Source organism: Schistocerca americana, chromosome 3, assembly GCF_021461395.2.
Source record: "Schistocerca americana isolate TAMUIC-IGC-003095 chromosome 3, iqSchAmer2.1, whole genome shotgun sequence".
Lineage (NCBI taxonomy): Eukaryota > Metazoa > Arthropoda > Insecta > Orthoptera > Acrididae > Schistocerca > Schistocerca americana.
Genome location: NC_060121.1, coordinates 573,352,040 through 573,377,543, shown reverse-complemented (window position 1 = coordinate 573,377,543; position 25,504 = coordinate 573,352,040). Strand labels below are relative to the sequence as shown.

The 25,504-nt window shown below is 40.5% G+C and overlaps 1 protein-coding gene across 1 annotated transcript in view; it reads right to left on the bottom strand.

Annotated features, from left to right (window-relative positions):
• The window catches only part of LOC124606404 (cholinesterase-like), a 48,743-nt gene that overhangs the window by 9,711 nt on the left and 13,528 nt on the right, over positions 1-25,504 (bottom strand). Inside the window, 6 exon segments of the mRNA XM_047138385.1 lie at positions 2,078-2,207; positions 13,991-14,190; positions 15,351-15,501; positions 15,648-15,847; positions 18,916-19,101; positions 19,953-20,229. Coding sequence (XP_046994341.1) covers positions 2,078-2,207; positions 13,991-14,190; positions 15,351-15,501; positions 15,648-15,847; positions 18,916-19,101; positions 19,953-20,229 — 1,144 coding nt within the window.

Below are 25,504 nucleotides of genomic sequence, written 5' to 3'. Positions count from 1 at the left end.
GTTTCAGTATAATTGCGTAAGAATTTTTGGTCGTTGTCAATGATTGTAGAGTATTCTTGTATTATTATTTTTGTTTGAACATGACGTTTTCAGCCTTCTATCGTAATCTTCAAGAGTACTGTTGTAGTATCCTTAGTCGGCTGCACGCTCTATGCTAATTTTGCAGAAGAGATAGAAATAAGGATAACTAATCACTCAGAGTACTTTATTTTCATTCAGCAAAATTATTCTGGCTATATGTTCGCGATATCAATTGAAAATGAATACGATTCGACTGTTGTTTCTGACAGTGATTAATGTTGTTGTTGATGGTGGGAAGAGGCGAATAGCAGCTTTTCAGCCCTCGCGTAACCGTCTAAACTTACACACGCTCTGATTCCCCTGGAACACTTCTAACAACACAAGAAAAGCGTCTTTGAATAGATCGCGACTAATTTCCTGCACCATCTCTAACCAGCTCAATTGTTTACTCCGTCCCTTCTGACCTTTTCATTGGTGGCACGTTACACTACAGCGTATTATCATTGTCACGATTTAGTTGTATTTGAAATGAGTTCTTACAATATATTGTAATTTTCCTTTCACATTTTTTTAGCTACCTAGTTTAAATTTTGTGTTGTATTTCGAGGATTTGTCTGTCACGTCAAGTGACTCGATAACGCAGTTTCTTTGTAAGATTCATAATGTTACATAAACACCTTGAACATGTGTGATTAAACAGTTTCATAGAATTTCGGTATTTGGTCTCCTTCTTAGGGGCTCCTGTGACATGTACTGTACTTCTCGTAATTGCTCTCAAATGATAGCAGCGAAATAATATTTTTTTTTGTTTTAATATTCGTATCTATGTCAACCTTGGCCCCTTTTCATTTATGTGTATTTAATCTGCTTAGTAAACGAATGTTGAATCGATTACGTTGCTTCTATTTGTTTTATCCTTTATGTTACTTACAATGGTACTATCCCCTGGTGGACACTGGACTCGCATAACGGAGCAATGGGGCTCCGGTCTTGCTACACAGTTAGGTTTTCCATAGTTTCTCCATATCAGTTAAAGGAAATGCCAGGATGATTTCTTTGAAATGTACTCAGACGATTTCTTTTACCATCATATCCTAGTCCGAGACTGGCTCCACCTCCACAGACAAAGACCTGGTCGTTTACAGCAGACAGAACTCCAAGCTACTTCCCGTCCTTCTTATTCCACTTTCAAGAATATTAAATGTGCAGCGTGTAATGGATATAACTGCAGATGACTTTATATGTGATACCTTAATATGTACATACATTAGTGTGTCTTCAGCCACAAACAAACAAATCTGCTCGTATACCTGTTAATCCCTACATAAAACGAAATTTAGTGATTTGTTTTGTGTCTCTCATACCACAGAAAATGTTATCCTGCAAAACGCATCACACACGAACTATATTTTCAAGTATATCTACCGAACGAAATGAGTATTTAAGAGGACGACAGTAGTGTTTAGCATCCCGTCGACAACGAAGTCGCTAGAGAGGAGCACAAGCTCGGATTAGGGAAGGATGGCGAAGGAAATCGCCCGTCTCCTTTCAAAGGGACCGTCCAGGCGTATGCCTCAAACGATTAAGGTAAATACAGAAAAAGTGAATCAGGATGGCTGGACGCGTGTGTGAACCGCCGTCCTCCCGAATGCAGGTACAGTGTGCTAACCACTGCACCACCTAGCTCGATGAAATTTAAGACATTCACAGTATTTGGATGGATCTGGGTTACAAATTACCTTCAAATACTAATTTAGATTTCTGTGGTTACCTAAATTGCGATAGGTGAATTCAGAGATGATTTGTTACGTAGTACCCAGTCGCCAAATTTCGTGTTTTTCCAACTCATCAGTCGTTCCATCTCAAACGATCTCAACATCAACAAGGCAATATTTTCTATCTGATACACATTTTGGATAGCTGATAAAGCAACTTAAAACACTTGGAAACCAAGTTTATTTTACAGAACACAATTCAGGACGTTGTCTTCTAATAGTGTGGAATTTCGACTTAGAAGCGACAAAACGCTACGTTAAGAAGTGACTTGTTTACTTACCCCACTCGCTTACTGGTACGTTTTCTCCACGATAGTCAAATTCGTAGTAGTAGACTGGCAAATCAGTAATTTCAGCAATTTTCCTAACCATAGCGTCAGCAGGCTCGAAGAAAGTTAAGTCTTCGTTCATCTACGAAAATGAGAAACATTTATTTAAAAAAACAACACTGAATTAATGAGCATTATTTTTTATTGACACAATGAAATCTGTAACTAAACTGTAGCAATTGTGCTAGACTATGCAGATGTAAGAGAAAAGTCTTACATACATCATAAAAATTTAATACTTTTTAAAATATAATAAGTTATAGGAAATAGCATTAATACATTGTGGTACATGCTGCTCACAGATACATGAACACGCGTTCTTGTGAGTACACTAAATCAGTTCATGGGAGTATTGCCACATTATTAATAGCGAGACAACAATTTAAACAGACTCATTCACCGCAACCATTGTATTTGTCTATTTTCTGAGGTCTAGAGAAATCATCGATTACACTACCAAAGACTATTACATAAAATTTTTATTGCTGAACGCATGAACATAGTGGAGCTATCAATATGCGGTAAATATTAACGCCATCTCACCACATAAACTGAAAAAAGTCTTACAATAATAAATAAACAGTTGCGTTAGTCCGTGTGTTAAGTTCTGATGATGAACAACGCTCGGAATGTAAAGGAGACACAATACCCTGTAGGATATGTGTAACACGGATTTGGAATATTTTGCAGAGGAGAAGAAAGGCCAGCGTTGTAAGGCATTCTATTGTTTATCCTTGTGCGATCCTTTCCCGATGGATGAAAATATTGTTGGTATTAAGTGCCCCCTGAGTCCATGCCTTCTCCTTACTGTATAAATAGAAACTGATACTATTATCAAATTAACAGGTTTGTGTAACCTAATTTGTGGCATTCAGAATTTGTGGCTATCATTTGTCAGCTCGCGCTGTGCGGTGCAGTCCACAGGCGCCCAAACGAAGGTCACCAGTATAAACGAATCAATAGGCACGGTACAAAAACGATTCCCTGTCATCAGAGCATCGAGCATTGACGATGGGATAGAACACATTCTCATAGCCCGCGATAAGATTACTCCAAATACACTAATGCTTATTAAAAACTTAAACGTCAGATGTGATAGAAATGATTCTAACCCTCAGTTAGGAACATAGCAATAAGCACAACCAGCAGAATTCTAACAGAGGCTCTCTCGCCACATATAATGGTTCATGGCTCTAGAGAGCGGTTTCTCATGCAGAAAGCAAAGTACGTTACGAGTGAACTGACCAGTACGCCAAGTCAAGTTCTACAAATGTTCTTACATAGAGCAAATATTACGTTCGGTCCTACTGAAGAACTTTGACTAGATACTTCGTCATTCACCAGTTAATTAGAGTTTTTGGTTATAAGGGAAAAATTAGGTAATATTTTCAGTTTCTAACAGCCACTAGTATCTCGTTTGCTGGAATATTTTCCTGTTTATCTTATTGTGAGAGTTGATGAGAGGATGAATATAGCATGCACGTGAAGTATGAATTGTAGAAACTGTGCATAACGAAATGTGAGTATGTGCTACCTCGACGTGAGCCACATGCTTAGGGAATATGATGACTGTAATGTAGACAGTTAAGAGTGCCTGAGTAATGTAATGTTTACTTCGATCGGAAGAGTACACGTAGGGTTGTCTTTATTTTTATTGCTTTCTGGAATATCTTTTTCTCTCGAAATTTGACGATAATTGATTTTGAATTGGTCAAAAGAAGAAAATTACTGTGTTACATGACTTGAAATAAAATAATGATTGGCTATTGTGTCATTTGGTCTATCACGGAAGAGATATTTTGAGCACTTAGTTACTTGGAGATAATGTCTGCACATTAATCTTTAGGAGTCAGTGGTGTAGCCTTGTGAGGCGATCTCATGTAGCCCAGCTCTCTAGTAGTTTTGTTAAGATCATCCAGTAGTTGTTTTATGAAGAATTGGATTGATCCATGAAAGTCTGTAATCAGTCATGAATGACGCCTACGGAAATTTGGAATTATTTATAAAAACGGTTGACTGATGAACAGGGTGGTATGGGAAGGAAATGGTCGTGAATCCAGAGGAATTAGGAGCCATCCAAGATAAAGTAACTAAGAAGATGGAAGGAATTCATGAATGATATATGAGCTAGTGGTAAGGCCTCAGGAGGCCTGCATTCTTTGCAATACCAGTTGACTGACGAACACCGGGTATCTGAGTCATTATCAGTACTATTTCACTTTCTTTTCATGTTTTCAATCTTCTTTTCAGTCAGTTAGCGTTACTTCTATAGATTGACAATATGTGAATCTTCGTTTCCTGTAATTCTGAAATGTAGGCATTACTTCAACATTCTTCACTGTCACGAGTCTGTATAATGTCTAAATTTTTTAATATCCTTAACTATCAGGAGTCTATATTGTCTCATGGCGCTGGCATTCCTCGCTATGCCAGGTGACTTACGGTTACCAGGTACCTTAGGTACTAGAATTACTACTTCATTTTTATTTTGTATGCTAAAGCTACCTTCTCTGTCATTCTGAACTCTGTCTCTGATCTTCAATAGTCTTCATGATCAGGAGATTTGTTGAGAATCAGTTACGAGTAACGATGTGCTGTTTAAGAAATCGAAAAGTTGACGAGAATAAGAGAAGTCAAAAGCTGAAAGAAATATAAGGAGTATGAGGAGAGGATGACAGAATATGGTATTGTTTTTGGTGAAATAACACGTCAGTTGCCGATAATTTTTATATTGAAGTCCTTTTGGCTAGTAAGGGTATTGGTAACTTTGGTACTGATGGGGTATTGGTAACATTAGTACTGATGTGAAGTACTATAAAATGTCATGTAGCCTTTGAGTGAGAAAAGATTACGAATATTACAAGTTTGTTAGGAAAAATTATTTGAGTAGTAATTCAAAAGAGTTGAAAATTGCAATTTTTAAAGATTTGCAATAATGCGAACATTTTGAAAGAATATTCTAACAATTTTCTGGGCTTCGTGACTTGTTTACCTTCCGGAGCCGTCTAGTTCGAAGGATACAGATTTTGTGTTTTTGGTTGATTCTGATTTCTCGTAATTTTATAAATTTTTATGGCATTTTATGTAATTCCTAACATTTATTTAAGAAATTTTGAGAATCACAGGGGACGTGGTATGTAGCAATACATAGAGCCAGCAGAAAATGTGTCAGAAGTTCTTTTGCAACACTCGATGACTCGTGGCTCTGTAGAACACGTCCTCACGCTCGGGGCAACAGGCGTTACGTGTCAGCTTACCAGTGTGCCACGTTGTATGCATTTGTTTTACAGACACCAAACACTACGCAAAACGTTAGGAATTTTTAAAGAGTTTTCAAGCAATCTTATTACTATGAAACCTTGAATAACTTTTTGCAATGATAATAATTAAAGTTAGTATGAATACCAGTTTGATACCTAACACCGCTTCCTAAGTACATAAAATCACCCAAAACACGCAAATCAGGATATTCCACGGTAAATAACTTCCTGTCATGTGTAAAAATCAGGGAAGAACTTATACTAAATACTTTATCATTAAGTAAGTAAGAACATTTTGGTTGAATCGACCAAATACGCAATATTTTGACTGTCAGACACCTAACTACATCGTTCATTGAGGTGTCAGAGCCCCTTGGCTACACGTCGCGAGGGTAACAAGCAGCTTACCTACTTTTGTGCCAGTGTTTACTGCTTACTATCATCTTGCTAGGATGAGGAAGGCGTGTGCCTGCTGTGTGCAGCCGCGGGAGGAGCGGGCCGCAATTTGGGAACAGTTGATTGTAATTTTGGCAGCGATCAGTCGCCTTCAGGCTACCGCCTTGAGATGTAGCGGTGGTGGAGATTCCGAAGCGTTGCATGGGCTCCAAGGGCTCTACTGGCGAGTCACCTTCTCGAGTACCCATCTTGAGTGACCAGCAGGGTGAGTAAAAAGTTAAATGAAGCGATCGTGTGGCACTGATGACTGGGAGGCACTATGCGGGGGTGATCGGCTGCCGAGTGCAACACTTGTTTCAGGTGTCGCCATATTGGGCGAATCACGCGTCGGTGATGATGAAACGGCGATGAGTACAAACACAACACTCAGTCCACGAGCGAAGAAAATATCCAGCCTGGCCGCGTATCGAACCCCGATCCACTGCATGGAATTCAAGCACTTAACCACTCAAGTAAGCGGGCAGTCACGCAAAGTAAATCGGTGAAAACGCAGGGCGAAGATGGAGACCGGCCGTACGTACTCGCCTACTCACCGTGTGAGTGAAGAGATGACCGTTCCTTCATGAGGGTCCGTACAGGAACATGTGAGCGTTTTTTTTTTTTTTTTTTTTTTTTTTTTTTTTTTTCTCTCGAATAACCCATTTGGAGGGTACGATGAATCAACTTTGGCTACTCTTCATTGTATTAGATTTCTTCAGTTTCCAAATTTCCTTCATCCTTTTAGAGTGTTGTTCCCTTTCTTCTTGAGTCCACTTTCGTCTAGTTATTTTCTTTCTCTCCTGAAATTCTGCCTTTTGAACTGCCTTTCTGAAATGTGTTCTGTTTTCTATTGTGTCTATTGTAACTCCAGCATTTTCAATGTCCTTTTCAGTCTCTATGAACCATGCTGGCTTGGATTTGTAGCTACTGAGTAATGTGAATATCCGCTTGGTTAGTCTGCTGTTATCCATTCTGAATATATGTCCAAAAAACTGTAGTCTCCTCTTCCTCATTACATCAGTTAGTTTTTCCGTTTTCAGATATAGCTCTCTGTTTGGTCTTAACCTGTATTCAGCATTATCGTTTCTTTTAGCTCCCAGTATTTTCCTTAAAATTCTTCTTTCGACCTTCTCTAGTTTCTCATGATCTCCATTTCTTGTTAGTTTAAGTGTTTCTGCCGCATAGAGAGCTTCAGGTCTGGCCACTGTTTGGTAGTGTCTTAAATTCGTGTTCCAGGACAAGGATTTTTTATTATAAACGTTTTTGGTCGTATGAAACACTCTTTCCATTTTGTGCACTCTAGTTTCTATAGCTATATTTTCTTCGGCATTGTATGTAATCCACTCTCCTAGGTATTTAAAGGAATCTGTTTTGTGTATTGTGTTGTTGTCAACTGCAATATTTTGAGGAGCATCACAGATGTTTGTCATAAACTTTGTTTTTCATAGGATATTTGTAGTCCTACTTTGGCTGCTTGTTTTTGTAGTTCTCTTATTTGTTCTTGGGCATTGTCTAGTGAATCTGTAATCAATGCCATGTCATCTGCGAAGGCTAAACAGTCGACAGTGATCTTGTTTGGATTTCTCCCTAGTTGAATCCCTTTAGTATTGGTGGCCTTCCTCCATTCTCGAACTACCTTCTTCAAGACACAATTGAAAAGCAGAGGTGACAGACCATCTCCCTGTCGAACACCTGACTTTATATCAAACGATTTTGAGAGCTCTCCCCTAAATTTTGCTTTCGATTTTGTATTTGTCAAAGTACCATTCATTATTGCAGTTGTTTTAGCATCGAGTCCCAATTATTTTAAGATATCAAGCAGTGTATTTCTGTCAATTGAATCATAGGCTTTTTTAAAATCCACAAAAGTAATTACATATTTTAAGTTCCTGATTTTCCTCATTTCTATTATGTTCTTTAAATTTAGTATTTGTTCTGCACATGACCTTCCCTTCCTAAATCCAGCCTAATACTCTCTTAGCTGTTTGTCAAGTATCTCTTCTGCTCTTTTTAAAAGCGCCTTAGACAAGATCTTATAGGTCACTGGTAAGAGGGAGATTCCCCTATAATTGCTGGGATCTGTTTTCTTCCCTTTTTTATGTAGTGGATGTATTAATGCAGATGTCCAGTCTGGTGGTAATCTGTGTGTTGTCCAGATTTCTTTTAGTATTTCTGATAGACACTGTATCATGTTGTCACTAGAGTACTTCCATAGTTCAGCAACTATATTATCCTCTCCAGGGGCTTTATTATTTTTAAGCTCTTTTATGATTTCTTTTATTTCTTCTGTGGTTGGCGGCTTGGAGTCTGGTGGTGCTGGGTTTTTCAATATTGAAATTAAATTTTTCTTTCGGTGGATAACAGTTATGTAGTTCTTCAAAATATTCAGCAAGTATTCTACAGGTCTCTATGCTATTGTATGCAGTTTTCTGCGTTTTTGGGTCCGTGAAAAATAGACTAGGAGGAGAGTATTTCTTTAAGTTACTTTTGAAAGTTTTGTAAAAGTCCCTAGCATTGTTCTGTTTTAAGTTGGAGTCTATTGATGCTAGTTGGTCTTTTATGTATTGAACTTGGATATTTTTAAGGCCTTTTGAAGCTTGCTTCCGGGCTTCTTTTAGGGAGTTCCTATTTTTATCATTTTTGTTGGCATTCCAAATGTTCCAAGCTCGTTGTCTTGTTAGGATTAGTTTGTCACACTCATCATTCCACCAGGCATGTTTCCATTTTTTGGTAAGGAGAATGGTTTCTTCTGCTGTCTGTACTATATCTTTTTGAAGTTGTTCCCATGTTTTAGGTGTTTTATTTTCCAAAAGTGTCCTGAAATTGTGTTCCTTGGTTAATTTCTGAGTGTCAAACTTTTTAGGGTGATATTCGCTCTTTCTTTTATATATTCGTCTAATTTTGAATTTAACAACAGATAGATAGTGATCTGAATCTAAACTTGCACACTTAGCAACTTTTACATTGAGTATCTCTGATGCAGACAGTCTGCTTATAGCAACATGGTCAAGTTGTTTCTCCCCACAGACTGGATTCGGGGATACCCATGTAGTTTGTTTTCTGGGGAGTTTTTGAAATATGTAGACTTTAGAACTATGTCATGTTCTCTGCATAAACTAATAAGCCTTTCTCCATTTGCGTTGGTTCTTTTATGTGCAGAGAATTTGCCTACTATGGATTGGTGATGACGTTCTTTGCCGATTTGAGCATTAAAGTCTCCCAACAATATTATTGTGTTTTTGGATGAAATCTGGTCTAAGGTGTTTGACAGTTCCTGCCAAAAAATTTCTGTTTGTTCTTTTTGTGTTCTGTTTTTCTCATTTGTTGGTGCATGTGAGTTTACAATGGTATACAGTTTGTTTATTGATTTGAAGGTTAATGTTGAAAGCCTTTCATTGACAGATTTAAATTCTACTATCGAGTTTAATATATTTTGGTTTACAATGAATCCTGTTCCAAATTGGGGTACATTCTTCATAACTCTTTTTCCTGGCTTCCCTTTGAAGATTCTGAACCCCTCTGAATCAAATGAATGTTCATCAGTATACCTTGTTTCTTGGAGTGCAGTTTCTCATTATATTTTCCGGTTTTATGAAATTTATTAACGTTACAAGTTTTCCTGTTTTTAGAAGTGAGTTTACGTTGAACGTTGCCAAGTGGTTTATATTTTTATGTTTAATTTTACTTGTTGCTTGGTTTTTTTAACGAGGTTGTTACTCCTAACCCTCCTCCTTCCTCACCTCTTGTATGGTGAGGCCCCGGGCTTGGGACCGGCGTAGCGGGGGTTTGCTAGTTATTGCGAATAGCTCGGCATGTCAGCCGCGGGGCCTCATCCGACATATGGAGGCAACCTCGCCTGTAGCTGTAGGGCGTGCAGTGCTCGGTCGTCTGCACGTTGTGGCCCACGTCGGTATCCACGACGCCTGTCTCAAGTGTTCTGAGACGATCCTCAGTTCTTACAGGCGGCTGTTGGAAGTGGTAAAGACTGGTGGCCCCGAACGCGGGGTGGAACCAGAGATCACAATTTGCAGCATCGTTCCCAGAGTTGAGCGGGATCCTTTAGTTTGGAGCCGAGTGGAGGGTCTCAACCAAAGGCTTCTTCGTCTCTGTGACGGTCTTGGCTGCAGATTTCTGGACCCACGTTTTTAGGTGCGGATTTGCAGGGGCTCCCCTTGATAAGTCGCGGTTACACTATAGAAAGGAAGCAGCTATTCGATTAGGAGAGTACTTGTGAAGTACACATGGGTGTTACTTTAGGTTAGGAGGCAGTTGAGGTACTCTCGTAAATATTCGCCAGTCGATACGTATTTAGGGAAATCAGACCGCATTCTGAGTAAAGACAACTCGACTGTAAAAATTTTATCAGTAACTGGGCGAAGTATTCGTAACAAAGTTCGCGAGTTTACTGCCCTCCAGGAAAGTTCTCAACCTCAAATTATTCTTGGGACTGAGAGCTGACGGAAAGTCGATGCAGACAACTCTGAGATATTTAGCTAATCTTGGAATGTTTATCAGAGAGACAGATTAGACACCGCAGGAGGGGGAGTGTCCACTACAGTCGACAAAGATGCTGTCTCTACCGAGATTGGAATTGAGTGTGGCAGAGAAGTTATCTGGTCACCCATAACAGGTCTAGGTGGAAGCAAGTTAACTGTTGAACGTTTTGCTGACCACCCGACTGTGACAGTTCTAGAGTCATTCAAAGAAATTCTGTGGTTAGTTGTGCATAAATACCCAAATCATTCAGTTCTAGTTGGTGGTGACTTTAACGTAACAAGTATAGACTGGGATGTGGTTGGGTCCATTGCAAAATGGCTCTGAGCACCATGGGACTTAACATCTGTGGTCATCAGTCCCCTAGAACTTAGAACTACTTAAACCTAACTAAGCTAAGGACATCACACAACACCCAGTCATCAAGAAGCAGAGAAAATCCCTGACCCCGTCGGGAATCGAACCCGGGAACCCGGGCGTGGGAAGCGAGAACGCTACCGCACGACCACGAGCTGCGGACGGTCCATTGCAGTGGTACAAAAAGACAATCTTGTGAAGAAATTTTCCGAAAACTATCTTGGGCAGCTAGTTCAGCAGCCAACACGCAATGGAAGTATCTTGGACCTTGTAGCTACATGAAATATACATTTGTCCACAGTTAGGGCTAGGTGCCGTTCATCAGACAACTGGAAATTTGGTGTATGTCGTCTTGTATCTTCCTACAGCCACTCAACTCTGACACATTACTGTACTCCACAGCATCGTCAGCATACAACCGCAGACTGCTGCTCACCCTGTCTGCCAGATCATTTACGAACATGAAATATTGGGATACAGCATTGGGAGTGTCCTGCTTGACACAGTCACGTCGTTTAAATACCTGGGCGCAACGTTGCGAGGCGATGTGAAATGGAACGAGCGTGTGAGGATGTGGTAGGGGAGCATATTGTCAACTTCGGTTAGTTGGGAGACTTTACGAAAAGTGTGGTTCATCTGCAAAGGAGATCGCATGTGAGTAATGGTCTAGTGTATGGAATCCGCACCAGGTCTGACTGAAAGAAGATATCGAAGCAATTCAGCGACGAGGTCCTACATTTGTTACCAGTAGATTCGAGAAGTACACAAGCGTTACAGGTACGCTTCGATAGCTCATGTGGCAATCCCTGGAGGAAAGAAGAGATTCGTTTGGAAAAACATTACTGAGCAAGTTTAGAGAAACACAGTTGAAGTTGACTGCAGTACGATCCTACTGTCGCCGACATACATTTCGCATAGGGACCACGAAGATAAGGTACGAGAAATAATGACTCATTCGGGGGCATAGGAAGCTGTTTTTCCCTCTCTGTATCTGCGAGTGGAACAGGAAAGGAAACGACTAGTTGTGCTACAGGATACCCTCCGCCACGCACCGTACGGTGGCTTGCGGAATATGTATGTAGATGCAGATGTGTTTCACTTGTTTGGTCCCATTATTTTCATTTGTTTTGTTGTCTGAGTAACTGATGGGTGAGTGTGACATGTATGTGAATTATGTATCGTTAAAATGGTTAACAACTGCATGTGACTGAGTGGGACAGTCAGATTGCTCAACCTTAATGTGACTCACATATATGAGGAATAAGGTAATAGCAAAGTAGCCAGTTTTCGGTACTTTAGTGGCTTAATGTTGACTTTGGTTATTCAGACGAGTCAATTTGGGTTTATTTCTATTTTTATTGTTTTTTGAAATGTATTACTTTGTATTTTGGAGGAAACTGAGTTTGGAACTGGGATTGGTCAAAAGAGGGAGATGTGGGGATATGTGACTTGAAATAGGGTGCAGATTGGCTATTATGTTACTCGACCAGTGAACGGATCTTTCGTGCACTTCGTTGCAGGGAGATGATGATGTCTGATGAGTCTACTGTCACTTCTTGTGATGTGACGTCATATAGCTCGGAGGTATAGTTATTTTATTGAGACTGTGCGTTATTATTTTTATGAATATTTGGAGTGATCCATGAAAGTTTGTAATCAGTCGTGGATGACTTCTACTGACATTTCAAATTTTGTAGTGAAAAGTGCTTCTTATTCTCGAAGATTTATAAATTTCGCGTGGCATTCTTAACCAGTAATAAGAATTATCTTTCAGTACCGAAAATGTGATGAACTCCACGGTATTTGAACGTGCATCCAAAACCATTAAACACGGTACATTTGCACAAACTGCTTATTAACTAACAAAAATTGCGGTTGTGTAAACAATAGGTTACGAGTTCAGGTCACGAACTGATCACTAGCTGTTATGATTGGAGACACAACATCGTTGTTACAGTCTACGGAAACCAGTTCATAGATGATGGACATTGATGGAATCTTTCATACGACTGGAAATAGGCCCCTCAGCGTCGGTTAAGGCCTACAGATGTACTGTATAACCGAAACTAGAGGCCATATAAAAATAACATCTAAAGGACGGCTATAGGTGTTCCATTTTGTTATATTAGAGAGATAGTATGCTACAACTGTGAAAGGGTTGTTGCTAACAAGAGATTGTTTTCGTAGATTCATTTCTGGACTTTAGTGCTGGATCGGACTTGATAGCAAGATTTATCTACTCAGTGTGACAATACATAAGAGATAATGAATTCAAGAATTTTCTTACCTCCTTTTTATATAATCTTGAAGCTAATGTCTGTTGAAAAGCAAACTATTGCACTTGAGTAGCTTGATCAGAAAGGAAACGGACTTCCTGGCAGGTTAAGATTGTTCGCCGGACGGGCTTTAGAACCCGGAATCTATCAGTTCTCCGGAAATGTATCTATGTCTTCTCCAGCGAAAGGAAAGTTTCTGGGTTCGAGTCCCAACTCCCTACACGGTTTTCAGATCAGTGTACATTCCGCTGCAGAGGGCAAGTTTGTTCTAAATGAATGAGGCACTGTTATATTTGTAACACATTAAGGAAAACTTTAAATAATTGGTGCGAGACGTCATAAACGACCACCTAGGAATACCTCTTCGACTAGAGAATGACCACCTGGGTGGCCAGTTGTATAGAGTTGCGTACTAGTCTGTTCCGATTCCAGGTAACCACCTCAAAGTTTTGTGTAGCGGGAAGGTTCGGAACGGGGTCTACTCAGTCTCGTGAGGGCAAATGAAAAGCTGTTTGATAAAGCAAACGGGAAAATCAACACGCAAGACGCAGGAGTGCCGTCAAATAGAAAGGCTGGTTGTAGACGGCGCCACGTTGCCCACGCAGTATTTATTTATTGACTAGAGAAGGCATGTCACTCTACTAGCAGGTGGATAATCTTTGGGAGTTCAGCGGCCCGGGATCCCATGTGAAATTCCCTATTTCATTTCTTATCTTTCTTTAATGAGAAACGTTTATCCATACAGGTAGTACTACTTTCACATCTGATTTTGAGGAGAACATCATTCTTTAAGGAAGTATTCTTTTCTTCGTACTTGCTTGTAATAGTACTTCGTACACATTAAATGGGAAATTCTTAAATATTATGTGTCAGCTATGGACTGAAACTTATTACATTCTTAGCTCATACTTCAACGAAGTAATTCAAAATGAAAATTGGGTAAATCAGCTCTTTATACGAAAATATCGACATGATTCGAACAGGGCACATAGGCAAGATCAAAAGAATAGTGCTGTATAGAACCGTATTAGATATTTAGACACATTCACTCTTTGTACTCACGTAGACAAAGGCGCTGGATTCTCTGCCGTGATATTTGCGTCACCAAAGTAGAAATTCCGAAGTTTGATGGCTGCTTCTCTTTGCTCTTCTGTTGTAGGCAAGTGAAGACACGGACCGACTGCTTCTTCAAATGCTTCGTTCAGATTATTAATCTGGTCAGCATTGCTGAGTATTCCACCACCTAGTCCAAAGTTATTAGACTCCTTAGTTGAATGTTATGCAAAAGTATGTCGCCCTATGTTTCATCACCGACAAGATTTTTGTCACATTATTTGAATATTTTCATACATCTAAGATAGCTACAGACTATTATAAACTTATCGGCGTTGACGTATCTCCGTAAAAGAAGTATGAGAAAGTCCTAGCCTAAACGATGCTCAATTACAAATACGATTGCCACATAACAAAATCTGTTAACAATTAAATGTCAGCCACACAGATGGAGATTGTTGTAACAGAAAAGAAATAGTATATTATGTCCTACACATTCATTACAGGATTAAGCAGTCACACGCTGACAGCATGAAGCAATCACACATTTCGATCAATGGCATACAATATTCTGTCTCAGGCTTCATCTAAGAACTTGTCTGTTTAGGCAATAGGATTAAGATTGTAGGGAGAAAGTATTCGAACTGTCGCTAGGATACCGTTACTAGCAATAAAACATGTGTGATGGTTGTTAATCACCAGACTGTAGTTAAACCAAGGTCAATGTCAACGTATTTCTTACCATTCTCTGTCCAACTGTCCAGGACAAGCCGTTTCCAAGTGGATTTTTTCACATGTAATTTCTTGTCCTGATAGATGGACTGGTTAAGAACTCAACCTACTGTGAAATTTGGATCTTTTCAGCCGGATCCCAGCGAACAGAGCACTCCTGATTAGGAGTATTTGGATCGATGAACGTCCAATGTGGACATTCAGTCCGAAAACTGATTTGGTGCAGCACTCCATGCCAGTCTATCCTGTACAAGGCACTTCACCTCTGAATAACTACCGTTACTTACATCTATGTGAACCTAATTAAATTTTCAAAACATTATGCCAATCTACAATTTTTACGCTCCATAATAACCGGCCCTCTCCATTACCATAGTGGCATTTCCTTCATGATAGGAAGACCACGGAAACGTGTGAAGCAAATTACTCTCTGACGAAAAAGGCGAATCGCATAATGCTTGAATGAAGGAAAGCAGAACAAGAAAGAGAAAATAAGAAACATATGCTGTCGATGATGATGGTGATGATGATACGGAAAGTAATGGAAGAAACAATACTTTGGGGGCATATTGCCTTGTACCTTGAAGGAAATTTTAGAAAAGATTCGAAAATACGCACCGTTTTCAGCAGACGTTACACCTGTCATAATGGGCACCTGGTTAAATCGGCCTTCGTTGAGTGCTCGAATCGGTGATTCTGTTATGAAAGCTCCATCTATGTCTGGCTCCACAGTGGGGGCCCAAACCATGTAGGCTAGCAGAAGTTTTTGCTGAAAATATAAAATAATTGAGGTACCACTGTTACTACGTCAACTGTCAGGCGTATTTGAAGTACTGTTTCTGTAATTAGTGACAGCAGAGAAGTAGCACAATTATTTGCGTAAACAAGTGGTGCGTGGAGCAGAATATGACTTACTTCATCTGACTTGAGCAGGTTCTCGTCCACCAGAAGGTCGGTGGCGTTGACGGACTGCAGGAACTCCACCAGCTGCTGGGAGTCTTCCGTTTCGTAGCCAAGGACGGCACCCAGCCTGAAAGCGTGGTAGCGCGGCTCCTGAACCACGGTCATCCTGGCGATAAAGGAGCCGCTCTGGTCCACCAGTCGGGAGAATAGTCCTGTAACAAAGTTGTACAGTGTTCCCGTTTCGTGATGGCAATATCTAGTGCGCTCTTTACATATGCAGTGTGCTAAACACTGAATAACAGATTTATTCGGGGAAGGAAAGAGAACTATAAATAAAAACAGCCTAAATGGAAAAATGTGTCATTAACTTAATGAATTTATGGCTGCGGTATCCGCTATGTAAAAGATTAATAATGCTCACTGACAAGCAGTCATGGACAGGAAACGGTGACAAACTGGAGTATTGGCATCCCACACGCGATTACGCAACGTTTTAAGTGAGTACGCCAACGCTGACGTGGAAGGCAGTTGTTAAGTTATCTAAAAGTATATACCAAATTTCACTTGGTTGACGAGAAGTTGAAATAAAACACATACCCTTACGTTCGCAGTAATCTGAATGAGAAGCTCCGGACATAGTATGAAAACTACCAACAGAATATGACAGAACCACCTAGGATCACTGTTGTTACGCCTTGTTATATGGCTGAGAGTGCTACAGCAGTCCTACAAACATCATGGACGGTCCACGATGATATAACCCCATTCTGGCATTTTTACCATGTCCCCACGTGAACCCATCACCATGCACTGATTCCATAGAATTGTCTTGCACATTCATATCACTTCGCCGTTGTGACTTACGTCAACGGTGGAGGGTTTCATGACCACCTGGTAGCGCTAACCATGCGTCAGCATGCGCTACCTAATTGTTCCAAAACATCGCGCATAAAAAAGCGGATTTATCCGGGACTCACACCTATGATTCGGTTGGTGACAGAGGGAAGGGATCAAATATTTTGGATAGCCCATGTGCTGGGAACCATTTGTATACCCAATAAAGGAACCGCCTCACAAGTAACTATCCTACAACACTGGGTCAAAATTTGTATATTACACATTTCCACCAAGTCAGGAAAATGGAGCACATCGCTTGGTTGTTTTTTTTGGTTTTTTTTGTTTTTTCATTTTCATTTTAAAGTGAGGCACCATTTCGTTCACGGGCTGTTCCTGAGATTTTTGGGTATAAAAACCTAGAGGCGGATTCCAACACGGCAACGCACAGTAAATGGCTGATATTTTTAAGATACGTTCCAAAGATCCCGATTTAGAATAATCTTGAAAACTTTGTTGTTGACTATATCCCTTCCCGAGACACTCATGTTCAAAGTTAGCCTACTTTACACGTAAAATACGCGTGCAAAATCCAGTGTGGGGCAAAGTCTAAATAATAAGTAACGGCAGGAAACTGTCCAAATTCTAATGGTACATTCTCTAGGCATTTATCTAAAAGTGCCATTTTCCCGATTTCACAAATCTTTATCTGTTATCGAGAAACACTCCAAAAACATTGTTTTGGGTATGAAAACTCAGTTTCGATTTCCAAGACGGCTATGCAAAGCAAATGGCTGTAATTTTACGATATATTCCTATCATCCCGATCTGAAAATCCTTCAAAATTTGTCATATATCTTCATTCGTTTCCGAGATTTGCAGGTCCAAAATTACCGTACTTGAACACGTAAAATACGCACTTAAAATCCAGCGTAAGGCGTAAACGTAGTTCGTAAAATAACATAGCACAGAGATATATGCGCTATAGTATCTCCATTATCATCAGAAGGTTTGTAGGAATTCTATGTTGTTGCTATACTGAAGTTCATGAAAAACTTTTGTGGACATTAAATACGGCCTGAGCTGTAAAATTAAATAGTTTCGCGTTATTTCACGTTCATATTAACTTATCATCATTTTACTGACTCATGAAGTTCTTTTCATATGGGTCACATCCTCTGTTGTTGAAAGAAAAAGATGGGAACCAGCGAATAAATGCTCATATCGGAGGGTAAAAAAGGGGAATATCTCGTGTTTGTTAAAAGACTCTAACAGAAAAGCGGGGTACCAGCTGCCTTATTGTACCTTCCTCTGCACCTTTAAAAATGACCCCACATGTTTTGGAATGCGAATATACACGCCTTTTTTTATGCTAAGAGAGAAGGAAACAGTGGCATTGGGAAAGAGACGGAAAAATAAAAATACTGGAAGATAGTAGACAGTGGTCGTGATGTAGAAAGAGCAAAGAAGTCAATAACAGTGTGAGAGAAAGAGAGGTACACAGCAGCAGTGGAACGTAATTCATAGTGAGGCAGTGCTAGTGGGACCGGTGTAAATAAGATATAGTGGTAGTAGGTGAGGGCAAGTGGTAATAAGAGACAGACTCTATGATAATGACAGCGAGGAAGAGAGAGTTAGTGACAGCGAGTACAGACAGCAGCAGGAGGAAGGAATGAATGAAGTAGTAGCAGTAAGAGAGAGGAGAGAGTATTAGTAGAACAGAATGAAAGAGGCTGTAGCTGAGAGGCAGGGGTCAGAAACAGTGAGAGAGACGCGAAAGATAATGACAGTCATTTGGTCAGAATGAGTGAATGAGGGTGGCATGCGGGAATGAATGGGTAAGAACGATTTACAGCGTTGTGTGTTGTGAGCGAGTTACAGTTAGATGAGCTTATGGGATTGAGCAGAGGGTTACATGTTGAAATGAGTACGAATATGTTCGCATGCCGAACATTTTGGGAATATTTTTAAAGGTGCAGAGGAAGATAGAATGAGGCAGCTGGTACCATACCTTTCAGAGAGAGTTTTTTAGTAAAAAGGAGCTTATTCGCATTTTTTGTGCTCTGATAGGAGTATTCTTCCGTGTCATTTATACACCGTACACACCTCTACAAAGGAACGAACTTGTTCTTTTAAGGAAAAAAAAAGTTCAAATGTGTGTGAAATCTTATGGGACTTAACTGCTAAGGTCATCAGTCCCTAAGCTTCCACACTACTTAACCTAAATTATCCTAAGAACAAACACACATACCCATGCCCGAGGGAGGACTCGAACCTCCACCGGGACCAACCACACAGTCCATGACTGCAGCGCCTTAGACCGCTCGCAGTTCTTTTAAGATAGTAGCTAACGTTTTGTACGGAAAGGTAAGAGATACTGTCTTGAAGCAGCTGTAAGTAAATCGTGTTCAGCGACGGGGTTGACTGAGTAGCGGGGGTTACCAACCTGCCGATGTTGGTGACACGAGATGTAGCGAGACTGCCCCGCCCCCAGCGCTCTGTCCGAACAGCATGACTCGCTGGGGGTCTCCGCCGAACCTGGCGATGTTGCTCTGCACCCAGGCTAGGGCTAGCTGCTGGTCCTTGAGGCCCGCGTTGCCAGGGACCACTTCGTCACCAGTGCTAAAGAAACCTGCACCGAGGTAAAGAAAAGTAATAGTTCTATGTTTCTTCACGTGGCACTGCATACTGCATTTATTACTCTCGTTTTCAGTTGTGTGCGATAAACGTGTAGCAATGCTAACAGAATAATAACGCGGATGATTCATATATATGTTGAGCGCAATGACATCACAAAATGATGAAACTAAAATAACTTCAAACGAAGAGTTTTTTACTGTAAACCATAGATTAAACATGCGTTTGGTCTGTCAACACTCATTCTGTAAGCATATCTACAGGGTTTTAGAAGACTGAAATTCTAAAAGTGCCAAGAGGACTAACCTGGAACGGGACAAGTTTAATAACACTATTTTTAACGACCGGGTTATGAAAGCAGAATATAAAAGCGCCTTACTAGAAAAGGCGATTAATTTGAATACTATTTTTTCGAACTAATCGAGCTACTGTTCTGAAATAAGACAAAAAGTAATTAAAATGGAACGGGAACAAGTAAGAAGACCAGAATAGGGTAACTGAGCAGGTATATTCGTTGAAATATCTCGTGACAGACATCTCAGTATACGAAAGTAATGATGTGGTTCATAATATACAGAAATATAAAGTTATAAATTTGACTTGACCGATTTCCTTCATATATATGTGAAGTAAATCGGTCAAGAACTATTCGAGGTTTTTGGTAACAACGATAGAACACTACTTGTCTTTATCTTGTAGTATACATCTCGCGTTTCTCGCGTTTGCTCATAGTCAACTCTTCCTATCTATTCTGGAATATCTGACGGAATAATTAACACCTGAGGACTATTGGTCCTGTCACTACTCTCTGATGCGCTTAGCTTAGATTCAGTTGTGTCCACATACCGAGAGGTCCGAGGCGATAGTTGATGGTGACGAATATGACGTCGTACGAGATGAGGAAGTCGGGGCCGTAGCCGTAGTCGGAGCCGCTGCCACGTACAAACCCTCCGCCGTGCACCCAGAAGAGCACGGGCAGCCCTGCCCCCTCTTGAGGCACGCCTGGCACGAAGACGTTCAGGTAGAGGCAGTCCTCAGAGCCGCTGCCGTCTTCCTGCACGCAGTCGCTGCCGTACTCTGTGGCGTTCAGGACGCCCTCCCATCTTTCTGCTGGCTGCGGTGCCTGCACAAAGCATATTCTTAGTCTCACATTGGCATCGAAACCACTCAGTATGAGAGGCGCAGGGAAATTTCCCAGCCTGGCGTATTCAACACAAGATTCAAGAGCTCCTGTCCCACATTGAAGTCCGTGTCATGCAGATGGAGTTCCACAGTAATTTTGCTTGGCGTCGATAACTGTTGGCTAGCAGGCTGTGAGGACGACCGTCTCGCATGTTTGGGCTGTCACTCAGTTTTAGGTAGGCAGAACAATCAACTCGTAAAGGTAATGTCCTAGATCTCCTAGCAACAAACACACTTAGGAAAATATTTTTGCTTTTCTAGAGTCACAAGATATTAAGTGCATAGTATCTGAGTGGTCAAATCAAATATTCAGTACTGAGAACGGAAATGTAGAGCGCAAATGGAAAAGCGTGTTTAAATATGCCTTAGAAAAGCATGTGCCAAGATTTGTAGGAAGGGATGGGGAGCACTCATAGCAGTTTAGCAGCCATGTTATAAAACTAGTACGTAGACAAAGACAGGTCCATCACAGACTTGTGAGAAGTCAAAACCTTGCGTAAAAAACTAAAGCTGAACGAAGCCAAAATGAGCGTAAGGAGAGCAATGACTCTGAACATAAAATGTTACCAACAAAACTAACTAAAAGCTCTAAGAGCTAATATCGGTAAGCGGTTCAAGATCATCTATTCATTGGCCATACGGGCACTGAAATGAACTGTAACTCAGAGAAGACCGAAATACTGAATTTCGAGAGTACCTAGCAAATGGAAAAATGCGCAGGTCATTTCCGTATTCAAGAAAGGCCGTGCGATTAATGTACATCACTATATGCCTATATCACAGACGTCAATATGTAGCAGAATTATGAAACGTTTCGTGCTCAAGAACTATGACGTGGAGAAAGATAATCTCTTTCTATAAAAATCAACGTGGATTCCTCAAACACAGATCTTGCGAAACTCATCTTGCTCTGTTCCACCGCGGGATCCATAACGCAGTGGATAACGATGGTTAGTTTGATGCCGTGCTCCTGGAATCCGTGAAGGCATTTGGCAGTACCCCGCACTGCCGTTTAGTGAGAAATAGTACCAGCTTACCGTGTATCAGACTGTATTTCGGAATCGATTCAGGATTTCCTTGGATATAGAAAACGCGCCACTCCATAAGAACAAACTAGGCAGCTATAAAGGTAAGTTTAGGATAACCGCAAGGAAAATGTAAATTATCTAGTAAAAAACGTCGGAAGTTTCGTAAGGGTGTTCACAGATGCTGCGGTTGTCTATAAGAAGGTAGCGACGCCAGGAGAAACTGGAGAGGATTCATGAATGGTGCAGTGACTCTACCACTGCACAGGTATACTACTGACGACAAATGTTGGTAAACAGTATGTAGCATAATTCAAGGAGCACCATGTCGAGAGAGATTTAGTGAAATGATCACATAAAGCAAATGATATGAAAAGCAGATGTCAGAGTGAGATTCACAGACAAAAATTTAAGGAACTGTCATTCATCCTTGAAAGAAGTGGCTTGCGAAATATTTGTTTGAGCGATCTTTCATTATTTCTCAGTAGTGTCGGACTTTTAGCACATACGGTTAATGGAAGGAGTAGTGAAGGGCCAACGACGAGCGGCGAGTTTCGCCATGGGATTGTTTAGTTGACGCGAGAGAGTTGCAGGGATGCTCAAAGAAGGGAAACATTGGCTATTGAAACTGCGAGACGTGGACACAGGAAGAGTCATACAATGGATTAATTCTTCCCAGATACGTCTCGAAAGATGACCACAACGAAAAAAACGCACCAGACGTGGGAAGAGGGGAACAGTTAGTGGTATCAGAAGTACTCTCCGCCAAACACCTTCAGATGATTTACGGAATATTTATGTACATCAGTGACTCCCAGTCTTTCTACGACCATTACCATTAAGCAATATTAGATGTTACCCAGCACCTACAACAAATTTGTGGAATTAATTGTATATCAGACTATAAATAATTAACATTCCTCTTTCTGGGCCCCTGTTTCAGTTGTCCGTCTCTGCGGATGTTGCTACTGTGTAGCTAGAGACGCTTTTGTCATATTTATTTCGGTAAACCACCACTGCATTTCGTAAGCCACGTAACAAGTTCATTCAGTTCTTCACTTTTGTGTTCATTGCTACCTTAGTAAAATGTCATGTTCACACTCGTAACGTGGGTACGGAATCGTTGTTCCTAAGCGTTCTTCCAATGATATTGGTACTAACCAGCCACCTTTAACTGAAATGATACCAATTGTCTTTCAAAGAAATCTGTTAGGAGAGTGTTGCCTTTCTAAAGTTCGACATATTGTGCTCTCGGGGAGTTTAGTGTCCAGGGGATTATGGTAAACTATTCATGATGCTCTTCGAACCACACACATGTACTGCGAGCTACGCGACACGTTGAATTCTCCTGATTTTCTATGTTTTCTTTGCGGAGATTCACCAAGTGTTAGATCAATACAACAAAAATCAAAGTGATAACCGTATATTGAATGTTACTGCAGGTCATTGTTTCCGCTGTGGAACTGGATGTTTCAGTGAAATTATAGCTGATGAAATAATGGTCGCTTTCAGTCAGCTACTAAAATCACTCTGAGATTTAGACATATGTTGAAGAAAGGAACTTTAATCCACCTAAACCGTTGGCTTTCGTGAGTAAATGAAGCAAATGAACTAGTAGGACTCCTTACTACCCATGACACAGTGCAGTTTCTATTTTGCAAACAACTTATTAATGAAACTTCCTAGCAGATTAAAACTGTGTGCCGGACCGAGATTCGAACTCGGGACCTTTGCCTTTCGCGAGCAAGTGTTCTACCAACTGAGCTACCCAAGCACGACTCAGGCCCAGTCATCACAGCTTTACTTCTGCCACTACCTCGTCTGCTACATTCCAAACTTTACAGAAGCTCTCCTGCTAACCTTGCAGAACTTGCACACGTGAAAGCAGTTTGGAATGTAGGAGACGAGGTACTGGCAGAAGTAAAGCTGTGAGGGCGGGGCGTGAGTCATGCTTAGGTAGCTCAGATGGTAGAGCACGTGCTCACGAAAGGCAAAGTTCCCGAGTTCGAGTCTCGGTCCAGTACACAGTTTTAACCTGCCAGGAAGTTTCATATCAGCTCACACTCCACGGCAGAGTGAAAATCTCATTCTGGAACTTATTAATGGTTTGTACAGAAATATGTCTATGGAACTACATCTATCTACATCTACATGGATACTCTGCAAATCACATTTAAGTGCCTGGCAGAGGATTCATCGAACCACCTTCACAATTCTCTATTACTCCAATCTCGTACAGCGCGCGGAAAGATTGAACACCTATACCTTTCCGCAGGAGCTCTGAATTCTCCTATTTTATCGTGGTGATCGTTCCTCCCCATGTAGGTCGGTGTCAACAAAATATTTTCGCATTCGGAGGAGAAAGTTGGTGATTGAAATTTCGTGAGAAGATTCCGTCGCAACGAAAAACGCCTTACTTTTAATGATTTCCATCACAAATTCTGTATCATTCTGTGACACTCTCCCACATTTCGCGATAATACAAAACGTGCTGCTTTTCTTTGAACTTTTTCGATGTACTTCGTCAGTCCTATCGGGTAAGGGTCCCACTCCGCGCAGCAATATTCTAAAAGACGACGGACAAGCCTACTGTAGGCAGTCTCCTTAGCAGATCTGTCACATTTTCTAAGTGTCCTGCCAATAAAACGCAGTCTTTTGTTAGCCTTCCCCACAACATCTTCTATTTGTTCCTTCCAATTGAAGTTGTTCGTAATTGCAACACCTAGGTATTTAGTTGAATTTACGGCTCTTAGATTAGACTGATTTATCGTGTAACCGAAGTTTAACGAGTTCCTTTTAGCACCCATGTGCATGACCTCACACTTTTCGCTTAAGTTCCAGACTATAAAACTTAGGCTTAAGGTTCGATCCCGAGCTGATCCTATAATTTCCTCTCTTCTTATCGCTTCTTTCGCCCATAACAATGACAATAACGCCAAGTTGTTTTGTATTTTGGAGTACGTGTTCAGATGTAGATCCTCCCCTCTAACTGGCTGCACAAGTCTGTTCAGAGATGGGAGGAAGTCAAGGACACACCTCCACGCCTAGTAAAGCACTCCAGTGGTGAACCCATTCCTCTCCCGTGCCAACCTCTTTATCTCAGAGTAGAACTTGAAACCTACGTCCTCATTTATTTGCTGGATGACTGAAAGGAGAGACCGCATTATTGTTTTGCACTGTGAAACGGTTCCGGAGGACCGAATTCAGTATTAACCTCTTCTCTGTGATATCTTTCGTTTCGTGGGTGTATGATCATTGAGTGACTGAACGAATGATTCAGCCTGCTTACACATCTTACATTAGACCAAAACCTGTTAGAGTTTTAACCAAATTTCACTTCCAGAGTCTTTGAACGCTTCTCTCGCTAATCTCCTTATGATCTCTTTCGCTTTGTTTAACTTTTGTATGTTTGCTATGTTTTCACTTCCGTTGAGTCTCTAATGAAGCTCTCTTTCTTTCGTAGCTGCTTTCCACTTCATGTATTAAACCACGATAGGTCTTTTCCCATCCCTTAAGATCTTGCTCCAAACATACTTGTCTAAAGCGTATTGAAAGATGCGCTGCCTTACGATCGTCCAATGCCGATCTTTCCTTGTACACAACTGCAACGTCAGCCAGCACACAACCTTAAAGTACTGCTGATTTTGTCTGATTACACAGGCCAACGATGGAAAACCTTACTTGCTGAAAATACCTAATTGTTATGTTTTTTAGGTTGGGAAATCCAAATATGATACTTAAAAAACTGTATCACCCACCATTTCTTCAAATTTTACAGTTAAATTTATAAAATTAAGCAACTTTTTAAAGAATTTAACACCTTTTATATAGTTAAAATAATTTAAAAAGTAGGTGTAATGAATGTAGATAACGTTGGTAGCTCTGCTGGAAAACATTTGCTGGCAAAAAAAAGGTCGATTCTATTTTTGTGTTAACAGATGGTGTTTTGTTTACTGTCAACCTAACCTCACTTTCCCGTTTCCTGTACATGTGCTCAGTACAATGTCTAATCGTTGTTGTAAAAATTCTGCTGACAGTTTTTGTTATATTTGTGGTGAATTTGTGATTTAAAAACACCAAAGAAACATTACAGGCTTTGTGAAAAAGGTTTATCTATCATACTTTGGATCTAAACTTGATGATCAAAATAAATCTTGGTCGCCGCATAAGGTTTGTTATGTTTGTGTTGAA